The sequence below is a fragment of the Adiantum capillus-veneris genome, chromosome 14, assembly GCF_014529385.1.
Source record: "Adiantum capillus-veneris isolate H3 chromosome 14, ASM1452938v2, whole genome shotgun sequence".
NCBI classification, from domain to species: domain Eukaryota; kingdom Viridiplantae; phylum Streptophyta; class Polypodiopsida; order Polypodiales; family Pteridaceae; genus Adiantum; species Adiantum capillus-veneris.
In genome coordinates this window covers 123,371,172-123,388,699 of record NC_140944.1, presented here as the reverse complement: position 1 = coordinate 123,388,699, position 17,528 = coordinate 123,371,172, and the positions used below count along the sequence as shown (strand labels likewise).

The window sequence follows — 17,528 nt, the reverse complement described above, 5'->3', positions numbered from 1 at the left end:
AACCACAAGAATCACAAGATTTTTTTTTTTGCTTGTTGCGGTTGCACGAACCCAAGTTCGCTTGGGCGTGTCGATTCCTAATCGTGTTTTTGAAGATTGACAGTAATCCCAGGAAAGAAGGGCTTGTCCAGCCTCCCCTTGTGTCTCTTTTCACTCATTGAGAGCGGACCGTGCACTTAGCGGCCAGCCAATCGACGTGAGGTGGGAAAAAGCAACCTTGGTGTGAGCGCAAGGCCGCCAAGGGGTGCGCCCGCGGAAAGGAGTAGAACTCGGGTGAAGAGAAGATCCTTCTCAAACACGGTTTGCAAGCGAAAGAAAACCTCAAGAACCGGACTTAAGAACCAAAGATCATAGTGCATGGTCGTCACCCGAAGCGGAATGGATACTTCGTATACAGGTGATGAGCATGAGAGGGGTGACGAAGAATTTTCCCCACCAAGAGATTTTTTCGACCCTCCCCTTTTGCCATCTACGCCACCTAGTGTACCAAACCCTATGGAGGCAATGGTCAAGCAGATGATGGACATGATGGCCAAACAAGAAGAGACTCGCATGAACACGATGGCCCAACAACAAGAAGCTCATCGAAATGCGTTGGCACAACAAGAAGCAAATCGCCTTTCTTTAGAACGCGAGCGCGACGAAAGAAAAGAAAGAAAAGAACAAAGAAAGGGGGAAGCGGCAGCACGAAGCACGGCCTTGGAGACCGAGCGTGCAGCTCAAAGAGCGGCCTTGGAGGCCGAGCTTGAAGCTCAAAGAGTGGCCTTGGAGATCGAACGTGAAGCTCAACGAGAACTACGTACTCAAGAATTGATTCGGCAAGTACTTGCCTCGAAGTCCGAACCAGCCAAAGATCGTGGGAGTTTATCAAGTGGCGCAAGCCACGATGCGGATTCCAACTGGACACAGAGAAGTCGACTTTCAGTAAGTATGATCAAGATGATTTGGTTGCATCAATTTAATGCTTATTTTGCGACAACTAAGCATGATGATTTGCATGATCAAGATGTGATTTCTCACAAGCATGATGAGTTGCATGAAGAAGATGTGATTGTTCACAAGGATGATGTGTTAGTTGATGCTTTTTCTAGCGAAGCTAACCTCGTTGCAGATTCAATCAATCACGAAGGATCGATCTTGGCTCTCAAGTCTAGGTCCAAAGAACCCCCCCAGGAAGTATTATGTGTTCGCATGATTAGTACGCACGCATTGTTCGAGTGTTTCATTCGTGATCGTTTTTTGTATTTTAGTTAGCGACTTTATGTGATCCCTTTTCCTAAGCATGACATATTGTATGTTGAGCACGTTTCACTAATGAATGAGCACGAATGTATGCGGATGTTTCATGAAAAGCTGAAAAAGTATGCATTCAAGGAAGTCACATTGCCTGTCTCTTCCTTGGCATGACACAGTTGTAGAAAGAACACATGAAAGTATGAGCACCGAGCATTGGCATTTCCGTTGTGAATGGCCACAGTTGATTGCTCTGGATCATAAGAGAAAGATTCGATCTCATTGTTTGCGTGTATGGTGAACGTTTTGGCATTCCGTCTATTGGTTCATTTACATTGCATGCACAGTCTTTAGAGAAGAAAAGATTTTTTCCACTCACTTTACATGGAATGGGTATGTTCATGGTTTTGTGTTGGAAATGGTTTTAGGAATTTTCAGCCATGGAGATTCTTGAAGAAGGAAGAAGCACGACTCTAGACGAAGTTGAAGCATTGAAGGAGCCACAGAAGACTTTGTGTCGCTTTCGGCGCGGCCCAAAGAAGCAAGCTTTGCAGACCTTTATGAAGTTCAAGTACCGCACGACCCACGCATTAGAGTCGGCTGGCGAAGAGTCCCTTCCAGGATTCCGGATGCTATCTGCGATCTCCTTCGACGCCATACAGTTCGGTACCAGTACCTCACTTCGAAAAGGAGGGGATGTTACGTGACATATCCAACCCTATGTGTTCGTGGACAAGCTACACCATAACAGGGTTTCCGTCAAGTCCAGCGAGTCTAGATTAGAAGTGATCTGGCACTTTTGTGAGTCTATTCGTAGACCGTGCATGCCCAGTCACTTGGTATAGATTCATATCCTCTGTTTGCACACAGCATGATCATAAGCATTCCCATCAGAATCAGTCAGGGAATTTTTCCAGTGATTTTAGCCTATTTTCCCTATTTTTGACATTTTCACTTATTAATTTAAGTGACTTCCCAACAAAAGTAGGTAGGGCAATTTGGGTAAGAAAATATATAAGCAAACCAAAGTTAGCACTCTTTGGTAGATGAGCAAGGAGCACAACAGGCCTTTGGCAGCAGGTACTCCCCTCTCTCAACAAGAACCCCTCAAGCACCCATTGCAGCTAGCGTTTCCAATCTTCAGCACTTGGCGTTTTTGGTTCCAGCCTCGTCGCCAACACTTTAGCCCTAGCGTTTTGCTCATCGCCAGCAGCTTCTTGCCTTGGCGTTTTCAGCATAGGACACACAGTTTCCTCCCCCATCCTCCAGTGTTTTCCACATCGCCAGAGAGCTGCAGATCCCAGCGTTTTTTCAGTTGAAGCACATCAGATCAACTTGCGTTTCAGCCCTAAATTACAGCAGGTAATTTAGCGTTTTCAGCAGCAGGTTAACTGGCGTTCTCAGCCCTAAAACACTGCAGATAGCAGCGTTTTTTTGTCAAGAGTTTCAGCCCCCAAAAACGCAGCCAAACCTGCATTTTTCAGCAGCCCCAAACAGTCCCTGATTTTCAGCAGATAGCGTTTTTGGACAGCCGTGAAAAGCTTGCAGATTTCAGCCCTTAGGTCAGTGTCGCCCTCCTCGTCGTCGTCACCGACATAGCCCTGAGTTGCATCAGTTTCCATGCATCATCATTGTACCACTTTGTGCAATCAATAGTAGACCACTCTCGCCGACGAGAGTAGGGCCTTCGGAGGAGGGTTTTACAACGTCTTTGGTGTCGTATCTCTTTTCTCTCTATCTCTCAGTCTCATACACTTGCACGCACAATATCCACTCACTTTGTTCGTGACCATAGCACTCTCCATAAAGAACGGAAGGGTCTCCCTTCCATAAGAACTAAAAGGAACCTTGAGCAAATATGGATCACTCATCTTGAGAAAATACAACATTCATTCCGCTGCACCTTACAGCTGTATAAAAGACAAAGCCTTCGAAGCATCTGAGTATCCTGAAAAAGTATCAAATTTGATCGAGTGTCCACCTTCCTTAAACTCTTGGACTTTCTTGCTTATATCTTCCAGAAAGTCATACTGGTTGGCTTTATAAAAATTCTTCTTGTTCGCATAAAAGTTTCCGTCATCTGAGTCTGAACTATTTGTAGACGAGTCCTCGGTAGAACTGTCAGTCAATGGGCGAGATTTAGGCTTCTTTGCCTTTTTCTTGCCCTTTCCGAAGCGTTGATTCTTGCTTCGCTTTTTGCCTTTTCTGTCTTCTTCGCTCGAATCTGAAGAGCTAGAAGAACTGTCAGAAGAAGAAGTAGAAGAAGAACTGGGTACTCCTTCAAAGTGAACACGTTTCTTCTGTTTCTTTGCTTTGTCAAATGTCGACTGACAATCCAAATAACCCGGGAAGTCAGTGCCCTTCTTCTGCTTTTTGTCATGCTTTTTGGCTTTCTTTTGCGCGTCAAAACGTTGAGCAATCCGTGCATGAACCACCTCTTCTAATTTCTTCTCGAAATATTTTTTGTGAGCAGAAGGTTTCTTGAGAGCGGGTTTCGGGGGTGGTGTAGTGGTTTTCTGTCACTGCTCGTGCACTTCCTGAAAAGAAGTCTCGCGCATATATTTTGCAAATTTTGAGTCCTTCGCAAAATTGAGCATCATCTTTGTTGCATCGCCAATCAATTGACGACGCTCCATCTCTCGTCGCTCTGCTTGAGTAGGCCGAGGCAAGCCATACTCCCTGCCGGAATCTTCGTTGTGATCGCTGCCCGCATCTGCAGATGCAGAGGGAGTCGACTGATCCTTGCGTGAAGCCATAGGTGCCGCGGGAAAAAAATTGGGGATCGGATTTCCTGTAGAAGAGAAATCAGCCGTGCTCTGATACCACTGTAACAGATCTGGACAGTCCAAGTCGAGAATCAATCACCACAGCACTCAATAACCACTTCAAAACAATTCACAGATCACAATAGATTTGCACTGGCCTCCCCTTTCGGTATTTCTTTATGTATTAAATAAATGTCAAAGTACAAGAGAGCGGTTAGGGTTTCACTCTCAGACTCTGCGTCCAGATGCTCTGCAGAGTGAGCCCCTCACCGCATATTTAAAGATTACAAGGGATGTTCAAAAGCAGAGCCCCAAAAGCTTTCAGTTCAAAAGCAGTAAAAATTCTCTCTCTCTCTCTCTCTCTCTCTCTCTCTCTCTCTCAGAGTAAATAAAATAAAGTAATAAACTCTCTCTCTCTCTCTCTCTCTCTCTCTCTCAAATTGCGTCGCCCATTCTGGCTGCTTTTCACCTCCGCAAACTGCGTCGCAAATCCCGGAAATCCGTACCCTGCTGCCACGTGGCATATCAGCCGCCAAATTAGGGTTTCCAGCCACTTTAGGGTTTCAGCTAGCAGTTAGGGTTAGGGTTTCCAGCAATTAGGGTTTTTGGCAAAAATTAGGGTTTGCAGGAATTTTAGGGTTTTTGGCAGAAATTAGGGTTTTGGCTGTTGGTAGCCACGTCATCACTTTGTGATAGTGCCACGTTCAATCCTGAGCTAATGACTCATGCTAGACTGTAACAGAACATGTCCACGTAGTGCAATTGAAGTGCGCACGTGACATAGAATCTGGATGGTTATTTGCAGGGGGGGTGTTCACCACCGGCTTTATGTTTCTATGTCTTGTAACATGCATATGTGAGCATTTGTGTTGCATTGTGATGTGCCAACCACTGAATATTCCTTATTGGATGAGATTTTTTTGGGAAGAAGAGGACCGAGGATATCAAGAGTTCCAATTTGGAATGAGACTCCTTATTGGATGAGATTTTTTGGAAAGCCAACGACCCAGTTTTAATTTGGAATGAGACTCCTTATGGGTGTAAGATTTTTTTGGGAAGCCAACGACCCAAGATATCAAGAGTTCCAATCTGGAATAAGACTTTTTATTGAATGAGATTTTTTTGGGAAGCCAACGACCCGGGAGATCAAGAGTTCCAATCTTCAATGAGAAAACCGATTGTCTCTCGGATTGTCTCTCGAATTGTCCCTCGGAAGTTTTTGAGCTAACTTGAGTTGTTTTGCAGATATGCTGTAATCGCGGACGATTACTTTCTTTCAAGGAGGGGGGATGTCACAAACTGCTAAGCCACTGAAGAACATAGCCAATCTGTAGATCCCGACCGAGAAGCCTAAACCCTAGAAACAACAGAAGCAGTAGAAGAAGTTTCACCAGCTTGCAAAGTTTTGCTGAGTGGCCTATTTTTAAAGAAGAGTTCCCTCCAACTTATGGGACCCCGTTCGATGGGACCCAAGGGACCTAAAGCCCTTAAAATAAAACAGGACCACAAACACACTTAATCTCTTGTGAAAAAAGTGATGACGCGGCAGTTGTACGGACGCCTGTGATTTAGCTGATGACGTGGGAGGCTCTATGGACTTTTGCGAATTGCGCTGGCAGGTGCTGATGTGGCAGTTGTACGGAATGGCAGTTGTACGGAATTCCCTGTTTTGCGCTGACAGCTTTTGGGGAAGATGTTTTTGGACCAGATGCTTTTGAGTTTGAAGCTTTCATGTAACTGCTTTTCATAGGCCAAGGGCCTTTAAATATGTGCCATGGGCTTAGTCTTTGGCACGCACTCGCATGGAGGTGCAGAGTCTGGAGTACCGACGTTGTATTGAGTTCAAGCAATATAAAGAAATACCGAAAGGGGTGCCAAGGTTTGGGGCAAGTGCTCTCTTGGGGTGGAATTTTGCCACTCCCCATCTCATGTGTCGTGCATCTCTTTCAGTTCAGTTGTTATTGAAGTGCTAAAAGTCTGTTCTTTTTCGTTGGCATGTGGTGCCTGTTTCGTGACAGTGGTATCAAAACTTCAGGCGTGAGCTTTTCTAAAGCATACCGGTCCTAGCAGTAACCAAAGAGCAGACGAAGCAAGATGATGCTTCCAAGTTTTACAGGGATTTTATTAAAGTATCTTTGTGTCCTGACCCCAGACTTATTAGCCACTCCCACCCTTACTTCATCGCGCATTGGGCACGCTCTTGTCTGCATCGCTCTGTCTTACAGGGCAGAAGCCATAAAGATCACTTGCAAGAGAAGGATCAAAGATTTTTCAAGCCGCTTTTTATCTCAGAGGCAGTGCCATGCAGTGGTGGATGTTTGCAACTACCAAGCCGCACACCTCAAGGACTTGGCAAGCTTCTAAGAAAATTTTTGCCCGAAGTTACATGCCTTTTGACATCTTCCTTCGGATTGCAACTTTTGGCAGAGTGGGGTATCTTGAAAGGCTTGCCACAAAAACCCTAGCAGATTAAAACTTGAAATTTCTCAACATCTCTCACGATGTCTGTCGAGGCTTGTTTCAATTGTTCAAGAGCTTATGAACCATGCTGCGGTCGGCTACAACCTTATGGAAGAAATCTAACCCTAATCTTGGTACAGGTTTCAGGATGGAAGCCAATCGTCTTTTTGAGCTTGATTGATGTCGAGATTGCTTTTTAAGTTTGAGTTTTGTTCGAAAACTTGTTTGGTGATCTTGTTTGGAATTTGTTTGAAATGGATTGTATCTGTTTTGAACCTATCTTGGTGCCGATTTGAATTGTTTGACTTTGGTTTTAATATTGGTTTCAATGATTGGTGATTTACTCCCGGGTGGTGTAGTGAGAAATGATGTTTGAGAATGCTTGCACATAGTCATGGATATACGGGGGGAAGTATTAAGAAGTCTGAGTAGTTATCCTCAGCACCTCCAAATGACGCAGACTGCGGTCTGGGGGGCGTTCCGTTATAAATGGCCTCTATATCTCTTGGCCCGAACCTTTTTAGGTTTGCGGGAGGAGTGATGAGGGAATCGTTGAATAGCTCATGGCCTGGACCTGGATGATTATTTCGGGGGGGGGGGGGGGGGGGGGGGGGGGGGGGGTTCTTCAGCGGCTTTATGTTTCTATGTCTTGTAACATGCATATGTGAGCATTTGTGTTAAATTGTGATGTGCCAACCATTGAATATTCTTTATTCGATGAGATTCTTCTGGGAAGACAACGACCTAGGATATCAAGAGTTCCAATCTGGAATGAGACTCCTTATTGCATGAGATTCTTCTGGAAAGCCAACGACTGAGAGAGTCTTTCAATTAATGAAAACAACTTGATTTCTCTCTCTCTTCCAAGAAGGCCATTGATAGTATGAGGACTGGGAGAGCATATGATCATGATGGCTTAGTGGCTGAGCATTTTATACATGCCAGGGATCTGTTCGTAGAGCTTCTAGCAGTGATGTTCAATCGTGCCATGTGTGAAGGGTTTGCCTGATACTCGGAGTTTATCTACTATTGTACCTATCTTCAAGTCAGAAGACCCTATGGAGCTTGGAAATTATCGCACTATCATGATTGGACACACATTGACACGGTTGTACGCATCCATTCTTGAGCAGTAGCTGAGTAGATGGGCAGAGAGGAAGGGCATACACGCAGCCGACGGGCAGGCAGGGTTCAGGAGAGGTTTTTCTACTCTTGACCACATTCTGACACTCAAGCCATTATTGAGGAGGGCAGATCACATGGGAGATAGATCTATTGTAGCTTTGTGGACTTCCGCAAAGCATTTGACACAGTGCCCAGAGCTAGATTGATGCGTAGACTATAGGAGAGGGGAGTACCCACAGAGCTTATTTGGGGGATTATGGCAATATACAGGTCAGTAGTGGGCTTGTACGCACTCTAGAGGAGTTATCTACATTAGTTCACTCCACTATCGGGGTGAAGAAGGGTTGCCCACTCTCTCCTACTCTTTGGTATGTATGTGGATGAGGTTTCTAACTATACTGAGAGAGAGGGTGATAGAGGTGCACAATTGGCAGGGACATGGATTCCGCTATTGTTATATGCTGATGATATTGTGTTGATCTCCGACTCTCCGGAGGGGATGCAAGGTCACTCGGATGCTTTGCATAGGTTTGCTCACGACAATGGTCTGTCTGTCAACCTGGGTAAAACCAAGGTTATTGTGTTTAACACCACCCCACAATGGACAAGGAGATCAGCACCCACATTCACATACGGCCATGAGACAATGGAGTATACAAATGCTTACACCTACCTTGGGGTCAACATTTTTATTGAGGAGAGCAGCAGACACTAGACTGACTAGAGCACATGCAACATTGGGTGGATTGGAGAGGATGTGTTCACAGATTCAGTTTCAGGAGCCTCGGACGAAACTCTGGCCTTTTGACACTCTGGTGGCTTCCGCATTGCTGTATGGAGTTCAGATATGGGGGCCTTCCTTGGACCATCACGGGAGGTTGGGTCGCACTGATGGATGAGGAGACATGGAGAATCCTCTAGTCTTTGTGATCTCGCGACTTATTAGGTCCAAGGCTTCAGTACCACATGACATTATTTGAGCAAAGCTAGCTGCCCCCCCACTAGTGGTCGAGGCGCTTATCAGATCAGTCTCCTTTTTACACTGCTTGTGGTACCTCCCCAAAGACAGATATGCCCGCCTAGCACTCAAGTCCTCTCAACAGTTAGCTTTGCAGGGAGACACAACATGCTGGTATGGGGAGATGACATCATGGTTTCAGGTACATGGGTTCAACATGGACAGATTTCTCCCCTTCAAGTACTCATTGGATGCACCCTCTATGACTCTTACACAGTCCGAGATCACTAGGCTCATCCGCCAAGACTTGATTCAGCTAGATACTAGGAGGACTTGGATACAGATGGCTCAGGAGTTGGGCACGAAGATGGCTTTCTATAGAGAGCATCTTCTCCAGCTCACTGAGGATGGTTTTTTGATGAGGCCCAGATACATGGACACCCACTTATCTCATGGGATACGATGTGCTATTGGCCGAATACGCACATCTTCACACCAGCTTCGGATAGAGACGGGTAGATACAGCGTAGTACCAGCAGAGACCAGCACATGTCCCCTATGTCACATGGAGCTTGAGACAGAGTTGCACTACACATGCCACTGCCCAGTTTACTATGAGATACGAGGCCGCTTTCATTACCTGTTCAGAGAGGGCTTTGGACCACTCTCTAGAGTGATGGGGTATGAGAACCAAAGATGTCTGGGTCTGTTTTTGCTCGAGCTGCGCAGACACAGAGAGAGCATGATGAGAGGAGAGGCTAGCTAGTCTCAGAGACGAATCACAGATTTCTTTAGAGTGGACATTGGGCAGCCAGAGGTGCAACTACCACAGCAAAGCTCACATTCTCCTCACACCAGAGGCACGTTGATTGATCGAGCAACCGAGCTAAGGAGATCTAGACGCCCACGACTACAGAGGACTACACAGCAAAGACGAAGGCTGCATGAGAGGATCTGGATCACTTTGGCCCGATATGCACGACGCCCCGTCAGACTATTGACCATGGAGGAGATTGATGAGATCTGCCAGCGCGACCGATGATGGATCTCCTATGATTTAGCTCTTTTGAGGATTGTACATCCTGCTCATCTTGTATCAGCCTTTTTATCAGCTCTCACCCATTATATTCCCACACGCACACCCACATTGTGTTGTATTAGCCCCTAGTCACTACTTTCACCCCCCTTCTAGCTGCTTAGTTCACATCTAGCAGTTAAGATTTTAGTTTTTACTTTACTTCATTTTATTTTTGTACCGAGACATTGTATTAGATCTACCAAGATTGTATTAGTTTGGTCTCATAGGTTATTTTGGCCTTTTGAAGACGTTAAATATAACATTTCATTTTCATTTCTCTCTGCTTTGGGCATGCGAACTCTTCCTCACTTGGCACTCCTGCTTTTCTCCTCCTCTGCCTACATGCGCCCACATGCACGTGCTTGCTGCTACTGGCGGCTGCGTGTGGCTAGCTGCATGTTAGCTGCTTGTACAGCGTTTTGATGACAATATCCATATTTATAAGAGAGAGGATTCTGTGGAGTTTAACTCAGTTTGAAGCACAAGATTTAGCCACCTCTTTCAATCCACGAAATACTTGCAGTTCGTTTTGTTATAGTCATGTTTTATTGACGATTTAAGTAAAAGAAACCAAAGAATCGCTAGCAGGGTTGCTAATGATACCTTAGTAAACGTATGCAGGCTTTACTTGATCCTGTTTTTCAAGACAGATCCTTTTTTTCAATGTCTTGAAATGGCCAGCTGTAAGGGAAGACTTTTTGAATGAAGTGTATTTTTTCTCAGGGTCTACAAGGGAGGTCAGGTCATCTCAGCAGATAATGAGCTGGATTATGGTGCAAACTTTGCACACATGCTTGGTTTTAAGGATGCTAAGATGCACGAACTGATGCGGCTCTATGTGACTATTCACAGGTTTGTTCTTTAAGATTTCACAAACTATGGATCTTGTTAGTGTTCTTATTTTGTGTGACGTGTATGCCGCGGGTTTCTTTTTGGTGGGGGGTGGGGGGGAGGGAGTGTGTTGGGGGTTGGCCATAGAACTTTTCAAGACATTCAAGCCCATAACCTTGGGGCCTTCCAGAATAATTTGTAGCTCTGGAGAACTTTGAGTTTGGTTCATGGAGTTAATTTTCTGAAAACCAACACAATTTCTGTTCTCAAAGAAGGGCAGGTGTATAAATCATAAAATTATCTAAGATTAAAGGAAAGTTTACCGACATACATAAGCCGTCAGTACAGTACAGAATGTGTCCTCACTATCAATCACATCCATCAAAGATTTAGATTGCATGCTTCATATACTAAACATAAACATAAATACTATCTGACTACGGGATACATTGTTTACCATAGCATGATTACCATCTGAATATTTACGAGAAACAAGCACAATCTAGTCCAGTTTTACTTGTTTTGTACAAATTCATCAAAGCTTTCTGAAATTAATATGTAACTATGGCTCAAACAATCTTTCAGTTATGGAAACTATTCTGATGCATGTATTTGAAAAATGCAGTGATCATGAGGGAGGAAATGTTAGTGCCCATACTGTGCGGTTGGTAAGTATCTAGTTAAGTTCTTTTTATTACTATTGTCTTGCCTTTAATTTGCCTTTAATTTTTCATCAAGTCAGGATTTACATTATTATCAAAGGAAAAAAAGGTCTTCTATTTTAATACAATACTTCAAAGATGTTTTGTTTACTTATATAGACATCTTAGAATTTTAGTATGTAGACTTTAGGACGATGCATGCTCGTGTCACATGTATTTGTGGGGTATTTATGTGTGAGCATGCATTGATTCCTAGTACACCCACTACTCATTAAGGATGTCGGAGTCTCTTTTTAATATTTAATAACATTCTTATAGAATATTTAATTTCCAGTCAAATGTTGTGGAATGTTGTTCTACGAAGAATGCGCTTCTTTTCCCTAAAAACTGATTATCCTACTTTTGGCACTCGATGAAATTGTGGGAGCCAAATGTTAAGGAAGCCAGGATAAACTTTCAATGACCTGGAAAGCCAAAATTTACTTGGAAGGACATTTAATGAATCTTGGAAAGCCAGGTGTCTGTAAACATGGAGCATTCATAAGGTCTCAGCAAATCTAAGTGATATCTATTGAAGTATTTGACTATCTTATAGAGTCCAATTTCTTGAGTAAGCATGGTAAACAAATGGATGATGCGACAGATCTAAAAGGTTTATGCTAGTTGCCAGGAAATGGATTAAAACTAGTCCCCAACATAAAAAATGGATATAGTCTTGAAAGATCATCTCAAGTTGGAATTTCATGTGGATGATAGCACATACAGGATTGCTTGTTGGTACTTGGTTGGCAGTCCTCACTGGTCATGATCCGGCTGAGGTGTACTTCAGCGCCCGAGTCTTTTGAGGCACCGTTTCTTTGTTTGTCCATATGCACGGCCAATGTGGATGGCTGTTACAGGCTTGGACACTCCAAGCGAGAAATCAATAGCAACACACGAACAAAATCTGCAAATTGTTGAACTTGGGGGGAAGGGGGAAGGGGGAAGGGGGGAGAGATCTATGAGACCACAGAGTTATAACATGGTGGAATCTAGTATAATCTCTGGGTACAAAAGATAAAAAGTGGGGTGCTGAATAAAAAATCAAAAATTCCTTCCTACTAGATGGTAAGTTTGTGGTGTTGGGGGGGGGGGGGGGGGGCTCATACAATATCTGATGCAGGGCTGAGAGAGAAGTGATACAAGGGCAGATACAAGAGTGAGCATGATATACAATCCTCATATATATATATATATAGAGAGAGAGAGAAATGAAATGAAATGTTATATTAACGTCTTCAAAAGGCCAAAATGACCTATGAGACCAAAAAGTTACAATTGGTGAATCTGATACCATGTCTGAGTACGGGGAGAGAGAAAGAAAGAAAGCTTTATTTACGTCTTCTAAAGGCCGAAGTCGGCCTATGAGACAAATCAATGTACATCTAGTGGTAGTCCGGGTGTCCGGAAAAGAAAATACTGAAAATAAAATGCTGAAATGAAAGCTAATCTAGAACTGGGATGTGCAGTGTGGTGGTATGGGTATATATGGCTTTGGCACCACAGATACTGACCATATGAGAGAGAGAGAGAGAGAGAGAGAGAGAGAGAGAGAGAGAGAGAGAGAAATGAAATGAAATGTTATATTAACGTCTTCAAAAGGCCAAAGTGACCTATGAGACCAGAAAGTTACAATGTGGTGGATGTGATACAAAGTCAGAGTATGACAAAAATGAAATGACAAATGTCACAATAAAATACTATGGAATCCTAAACTACTAGGTGTGAACTAAGCAGCTAGCTGGGATAGCTAGATCACAAGAGATCCAGCATCGGTCGCTGGCGGATCTCATCAATCTCCTCCATGGTCAGTAGTCTGACCGGGCGTCGTGCATGTCGAGCCAAAGTGATCCGAATCCTCTGATGCAGCCTCCGCCGATGCTGTGTAGTCCTCCGCAGTCGTGGGCGTCTTGATCTTCCCAGCTCAGTCGCTCGGTCGATCAGTGTGCCTCTGGTGTGTGTGTGTGTGTGTGTGAGAGAGAGAGAGAGAGAGAGAGAGAGAGAGAGAGAGATGAAATGAATTGAAATGATATATTAATGCCTACAAAAGGCCAAAATGACCTATGAGAGCAAACTGATTACAATGGTGAGTCTAGTACCAAGTCTCGGTACAAACAAAGAAAACTACAAACTAGAAACTGAGAGTCTAGTACCAAGTCTGGGTACAAACAAAGAAAACTACAAACTAGAAACTGAGATAGAAGGGCTACCGACTCCTATTGGTGGCTGGTAAGCTGAGCAATGATATAATGCCACAAAGGTACAAAGTCGGGATAAGTGTCACCATGATACAATATAGCAGTAGCATGAAGCCTACCCTGATCGACACTCTGGGTGTCGTGCTAGAATCCTGTGGATCCTCTGCCGCAATCTCCGTCCGTGCTGGGTGGCTCCCGTCCTCAGTCGTGGTCGTCTCGATCAAGGTAGGATCCGTACGTACGTACGGATCTGTACGGTACGGTACGTCCGTACCGTACGGTACCGTACGGATTCGTACTGTACTCTCTCTCTCTCTCTCTCTCTCTCTCTCTCTCTCTCTCTCTCTTTTTTTGTGGGGTTTGGGGGCTGCAGTGCTGTGGGTAATATGTGGAAATAAACCCTATTGTGGCAGGAATTTTTGGTTTGCCCTTCTTTAGCCTTATCCCAACACCTAGTTTTGTAGACATTTCGACACAACTTGCATTTATAGAGCACACACAAACGTCATTGCGGTGGTGAATATAGGAGGGCAAGCACGATCAGGAACTCGTATGAAAGCTTTGCCTTGGTTTATAGAATAGTGAACTAACATCCTTGGAGTGATACTTATGAATTTTTTATCAAGTATAGACCGTATTGTAGGTTTTTGGAATTTTAAAAAAAAAACCTACGAATTTTACGTACCTAACAACTCTATCCATTCGGTACTACGTACAGGCCGTACCGAATACGTACCGTACCTTACGTACCTTACCACCTTGGTCTCGATCTCCCCAACTCTATAGCTCGGTCAATGAGAGTACCACTGGTTCTTCTTAGGGTTTAGGTCCATCGGCAGGGATCTGTAAGTTGGCCCCATTCTTCAAGGTTTTAACACGTCAGTAGGTTGTGACATCTCCCCTTCTTGAAAGAGAGTAATCGTCCGTGATTACAACATATCTGCAAAACAACTCAAGTTCGATAAAAAAATAAATTTCCGAGGGACATTCAGTTGGCTCTTTTTGTTAAGGAGTTAGCTTCTCCTTTCGGCTCTTTTGATCAAGAGGTTAGCTTCTCCTTTCGTCCAGATCGGAACTCTTGATATTCTGGCGTAGTAAAATTAGCCATCACACCGAGATCGTACTGATCTTCCACGGGTGTCTTGATGCACTAAAATTACATACCCAGGCAATCTCATCCAATTAGGAATATTCAGTGGTTGGCACATCACAATGCAACACAAATGCTCATATATGCATGTTACAAGACATAGAAACATAAAGCCGCCGATGAACACTCCCCCCGCAAATAACCATCCAGGTCCGGGTCATGAGCTGTTCAACGACTTCCTCATCACTCCTCCCGCAAATAACCTAAAAAGGTCCGGGCCATGAGATATAGAGGCCTTTTACAACCAAATGCCCCCCAGATGGCAGCCTGCGTCGTTTGGAGGTGCTGAGAGTAACCAATGCTCAGACTTATTAATACTCCTCGCATAACCATCCAGGTCCGGGCCGGGAGTCACAACAACAATACTCCCCCGTAAATAACCACAAGGGGGTCCAGGCCATGAGTAAAAGAAAACAGCACTTTCCAATCATTCAATACTCCCCCCCGCAAATAACCACAAGGGTCCGGGCCATGAGTATGAACAAGCATTCTCAAACATAATTTCTCACTACTCCATCCGGGAGTACAATCAGCAATCAATGAAATCGGTATTAAAACCAGAGTACATTTCGAATCGGCACCAAGACAAGTTTAAAACAGATACCATCCATTTCAAACAACTTTCAAATAGGATCACCAAACAAATTATCAAACAGAACTCAAACAAAATGCAAACTTAAAAGCAAACTCGACATCGATCGAGCTCGAAAAGTCGATTGACTTTCCATCTTGAAACCTGCACCAAAGATTAGGGTTAAATTCATTCCATAAGGTCGTAGCCGAGCACAGCATGGTCCATCAGCTCTTGGACAGACAGTGTTTCTTTGGCGGCGATGGTAGTCCCAAGATAGCAATCGCACTAAACCTCCAAGGTCATCTGCTCGTGAAGAGACATCTACTAGGAGATGTCGAGAAACTTCAAGTTATAATTTGGTAGGCTTTCCATGGCAAGCATTTCAGGATACCCCACTCTGCAAGAAGTTGCACTTCGAAGGAAGATGTCAGAAACCATATAACTTCGGGCAAATTTTTATCTTGAAAGCTTGCCAAGTCCTTGGAAGTGTGCGGCTTGGTAGCTATAGACATCTGCATGGTATTGTCTTTGAGAAAAACAGCAGCTCGAAACAAATCTTGGATCCTTCTCTTGCAAGTGATCTTAATGGCTTATGCCTTGTAAGACATGAGCGGTGAAGACGAGAGCGTGCCTGATGCGCGATGAAGTAAGGGTGGGAGTGCCTAATGAGTCCGGGGTCGGAGCACAAAGCTAAAATTTCAAATTTCCAATAAGCTTTGGAAGTGCGATCTTGCTCTGTCTGCTCTTTGGCTAATGAGTTCGGGGTCGGAGCACGAAGCTAAAATTTCCAATAAGCTTTGGAAGTGCGATCTTGCTCTGTCTCCTCTTTGGAAGGACCGGTATGCTTTAAGAAAAGCACACGCCTGATGCTCTGATACCACTATCACAAGACGGGCACCACGTGCCAACAGAAAAGAACAGATTGAACAGACTTTTAGCACTTCAATAACAACTGAACTGAAAGAGAGAGACGAGACGCGACACGGGGTGGTGGAATTCCACCCCAGAGAGTATTGGCCCCAAACCCTGGCGCCCCTTTCGGTATTTCTTTATATTGCATCAACACAGTACAAGCCGGTACTCCAGACTCTGTACCTTCTCCAGGAAGCATGCCAAAGAATGAGCCCTTAGCACATATTTAAAGGCCCTTGGCCTATGAAAAGCAGTTTACATGAAAAGCCTTCTAACGCTTCTGGTCCCAAAAGCAATGCCAAAAAGCTGCCAGCGTAATTCACGGAAATCCGTACAGCCTGCCACATCAGCAATATCAGAGTAATTTTAGGAAATCTGCCATGTCATCAGTTTGCGCAAGTGTGTGTGTGGGTCCTGCTTTATTTTACTTCCTTTATGTCACTTGGGGCCCCATCGGATGGGGTCCCCATAAGCTGGTAGGACTTCTTCTTTTGTTACTTGTTCTTCTTAGGGTTTAGGCCCCTTAGCCGGCATGTGTAAGTTGGCCCCATTCTTCAGGGTTTTGACACGTCAGCACACCATATCATCTCCAAAGGTATCCCCAAACTCCAGTCGTCGTCGAAAGAACCTCTCCCACGGGACAATGTCAAACGCTTTGCGGAAATCCACAAAGCAGTAGTAAAGCCTCTTCTTCCGCACCTTTGCTCTTTCAATGAGGCAGCGCAGAACGAAGATGTGGTCAATAGTAGAGAAGGTCCGCCTGAATCGTGCCTGGCCAGGAGCCCGTAGGCCCTTAGCGTCCCCGTAAGAACTAAGCTCAGCCTCAAGAACTGCCCCATATAGTTTGGCCATTGTATGGCCGATCATGATAGTCATGTAATTCCCTGGGTCCAAAGTGTCTCCAGTATTGTGGATCGGCACAATGGTGTGCCTAGTCCGCTCCTTTGAGAAGCCCTCCCCTATAGTCATATAGTTTGGCCATTGTATGGCCGATCATGATAGTCATGTAATTCCTTGGGTCCAAAGTGTCTCCAGTATTGTGGATTGGCACAATGGTGTGCCTGGTTCGCTCCTCTGAGAAGCCCTCCCCTATAGCCCGATTGAATGCATGTGCAATCAACGGGGCTATCGTGGCTGCTACATAAATGAGGTGCTCACGCTGTAAACCTGTATGGTTTGATGACCCGCGGTGCTGTAGTCGGTGGATGGCCTTCTTGACCATCTTCTCTGTGAAGGAGGAGGAGCTCGTGGGTCAAGGCCCGGGAGGTTGTGGAGTCGGAGGCTGGTTCGGCACCTCATAGAGTTTCTCTGCGTAGTCGTGCCATACCTGTAGATCCTCAATGGGGGTAGTTCGTCGTGGTCCTTGGAGGGTGCGCCATGTTGTGGCACTGTATGGTTTGATGACCCGCGGTGCTGAAGTCGGTGGATGGCCTTCTTGACCATCTCCACTGTGAAGGAGGAGGAGCTCGTGGGTCGAGGCTCGGGAAGTTGTGGAATCGGAGGCTGGTTCGACACCTGATAGAGTTTCTCTCATAGTAACAGG

At 44.8% G+C, this 17,528-nt stretch overlaps 1 protein-coding gene across 1 annotated transcript in view; it reads left to right on the top strand.

The window, feature by feature from the left end:
- LOC147443069 (citrate synthase 4, mitochondrial-like) overlaps positions 1-17,528 on the top strand; it is a 38,594-nt gene that overhangs the window by 10,618 nt on the left and 10,448 nt on the right. Inside the window, exons 12-13 of the mRNA XM_086528993.1 lie at positions 10,343-10,471; positions 11,076-11,118. Coding sequence (XP_086385119.1) covers positions 10,343-10,471; positions 11,076-11,118 — 172 coding nt within the window. The remainder of the gene's footprint in view (positions 1-10,342; positions 10,472-11,075; positions 11,119-17,528) is intronic.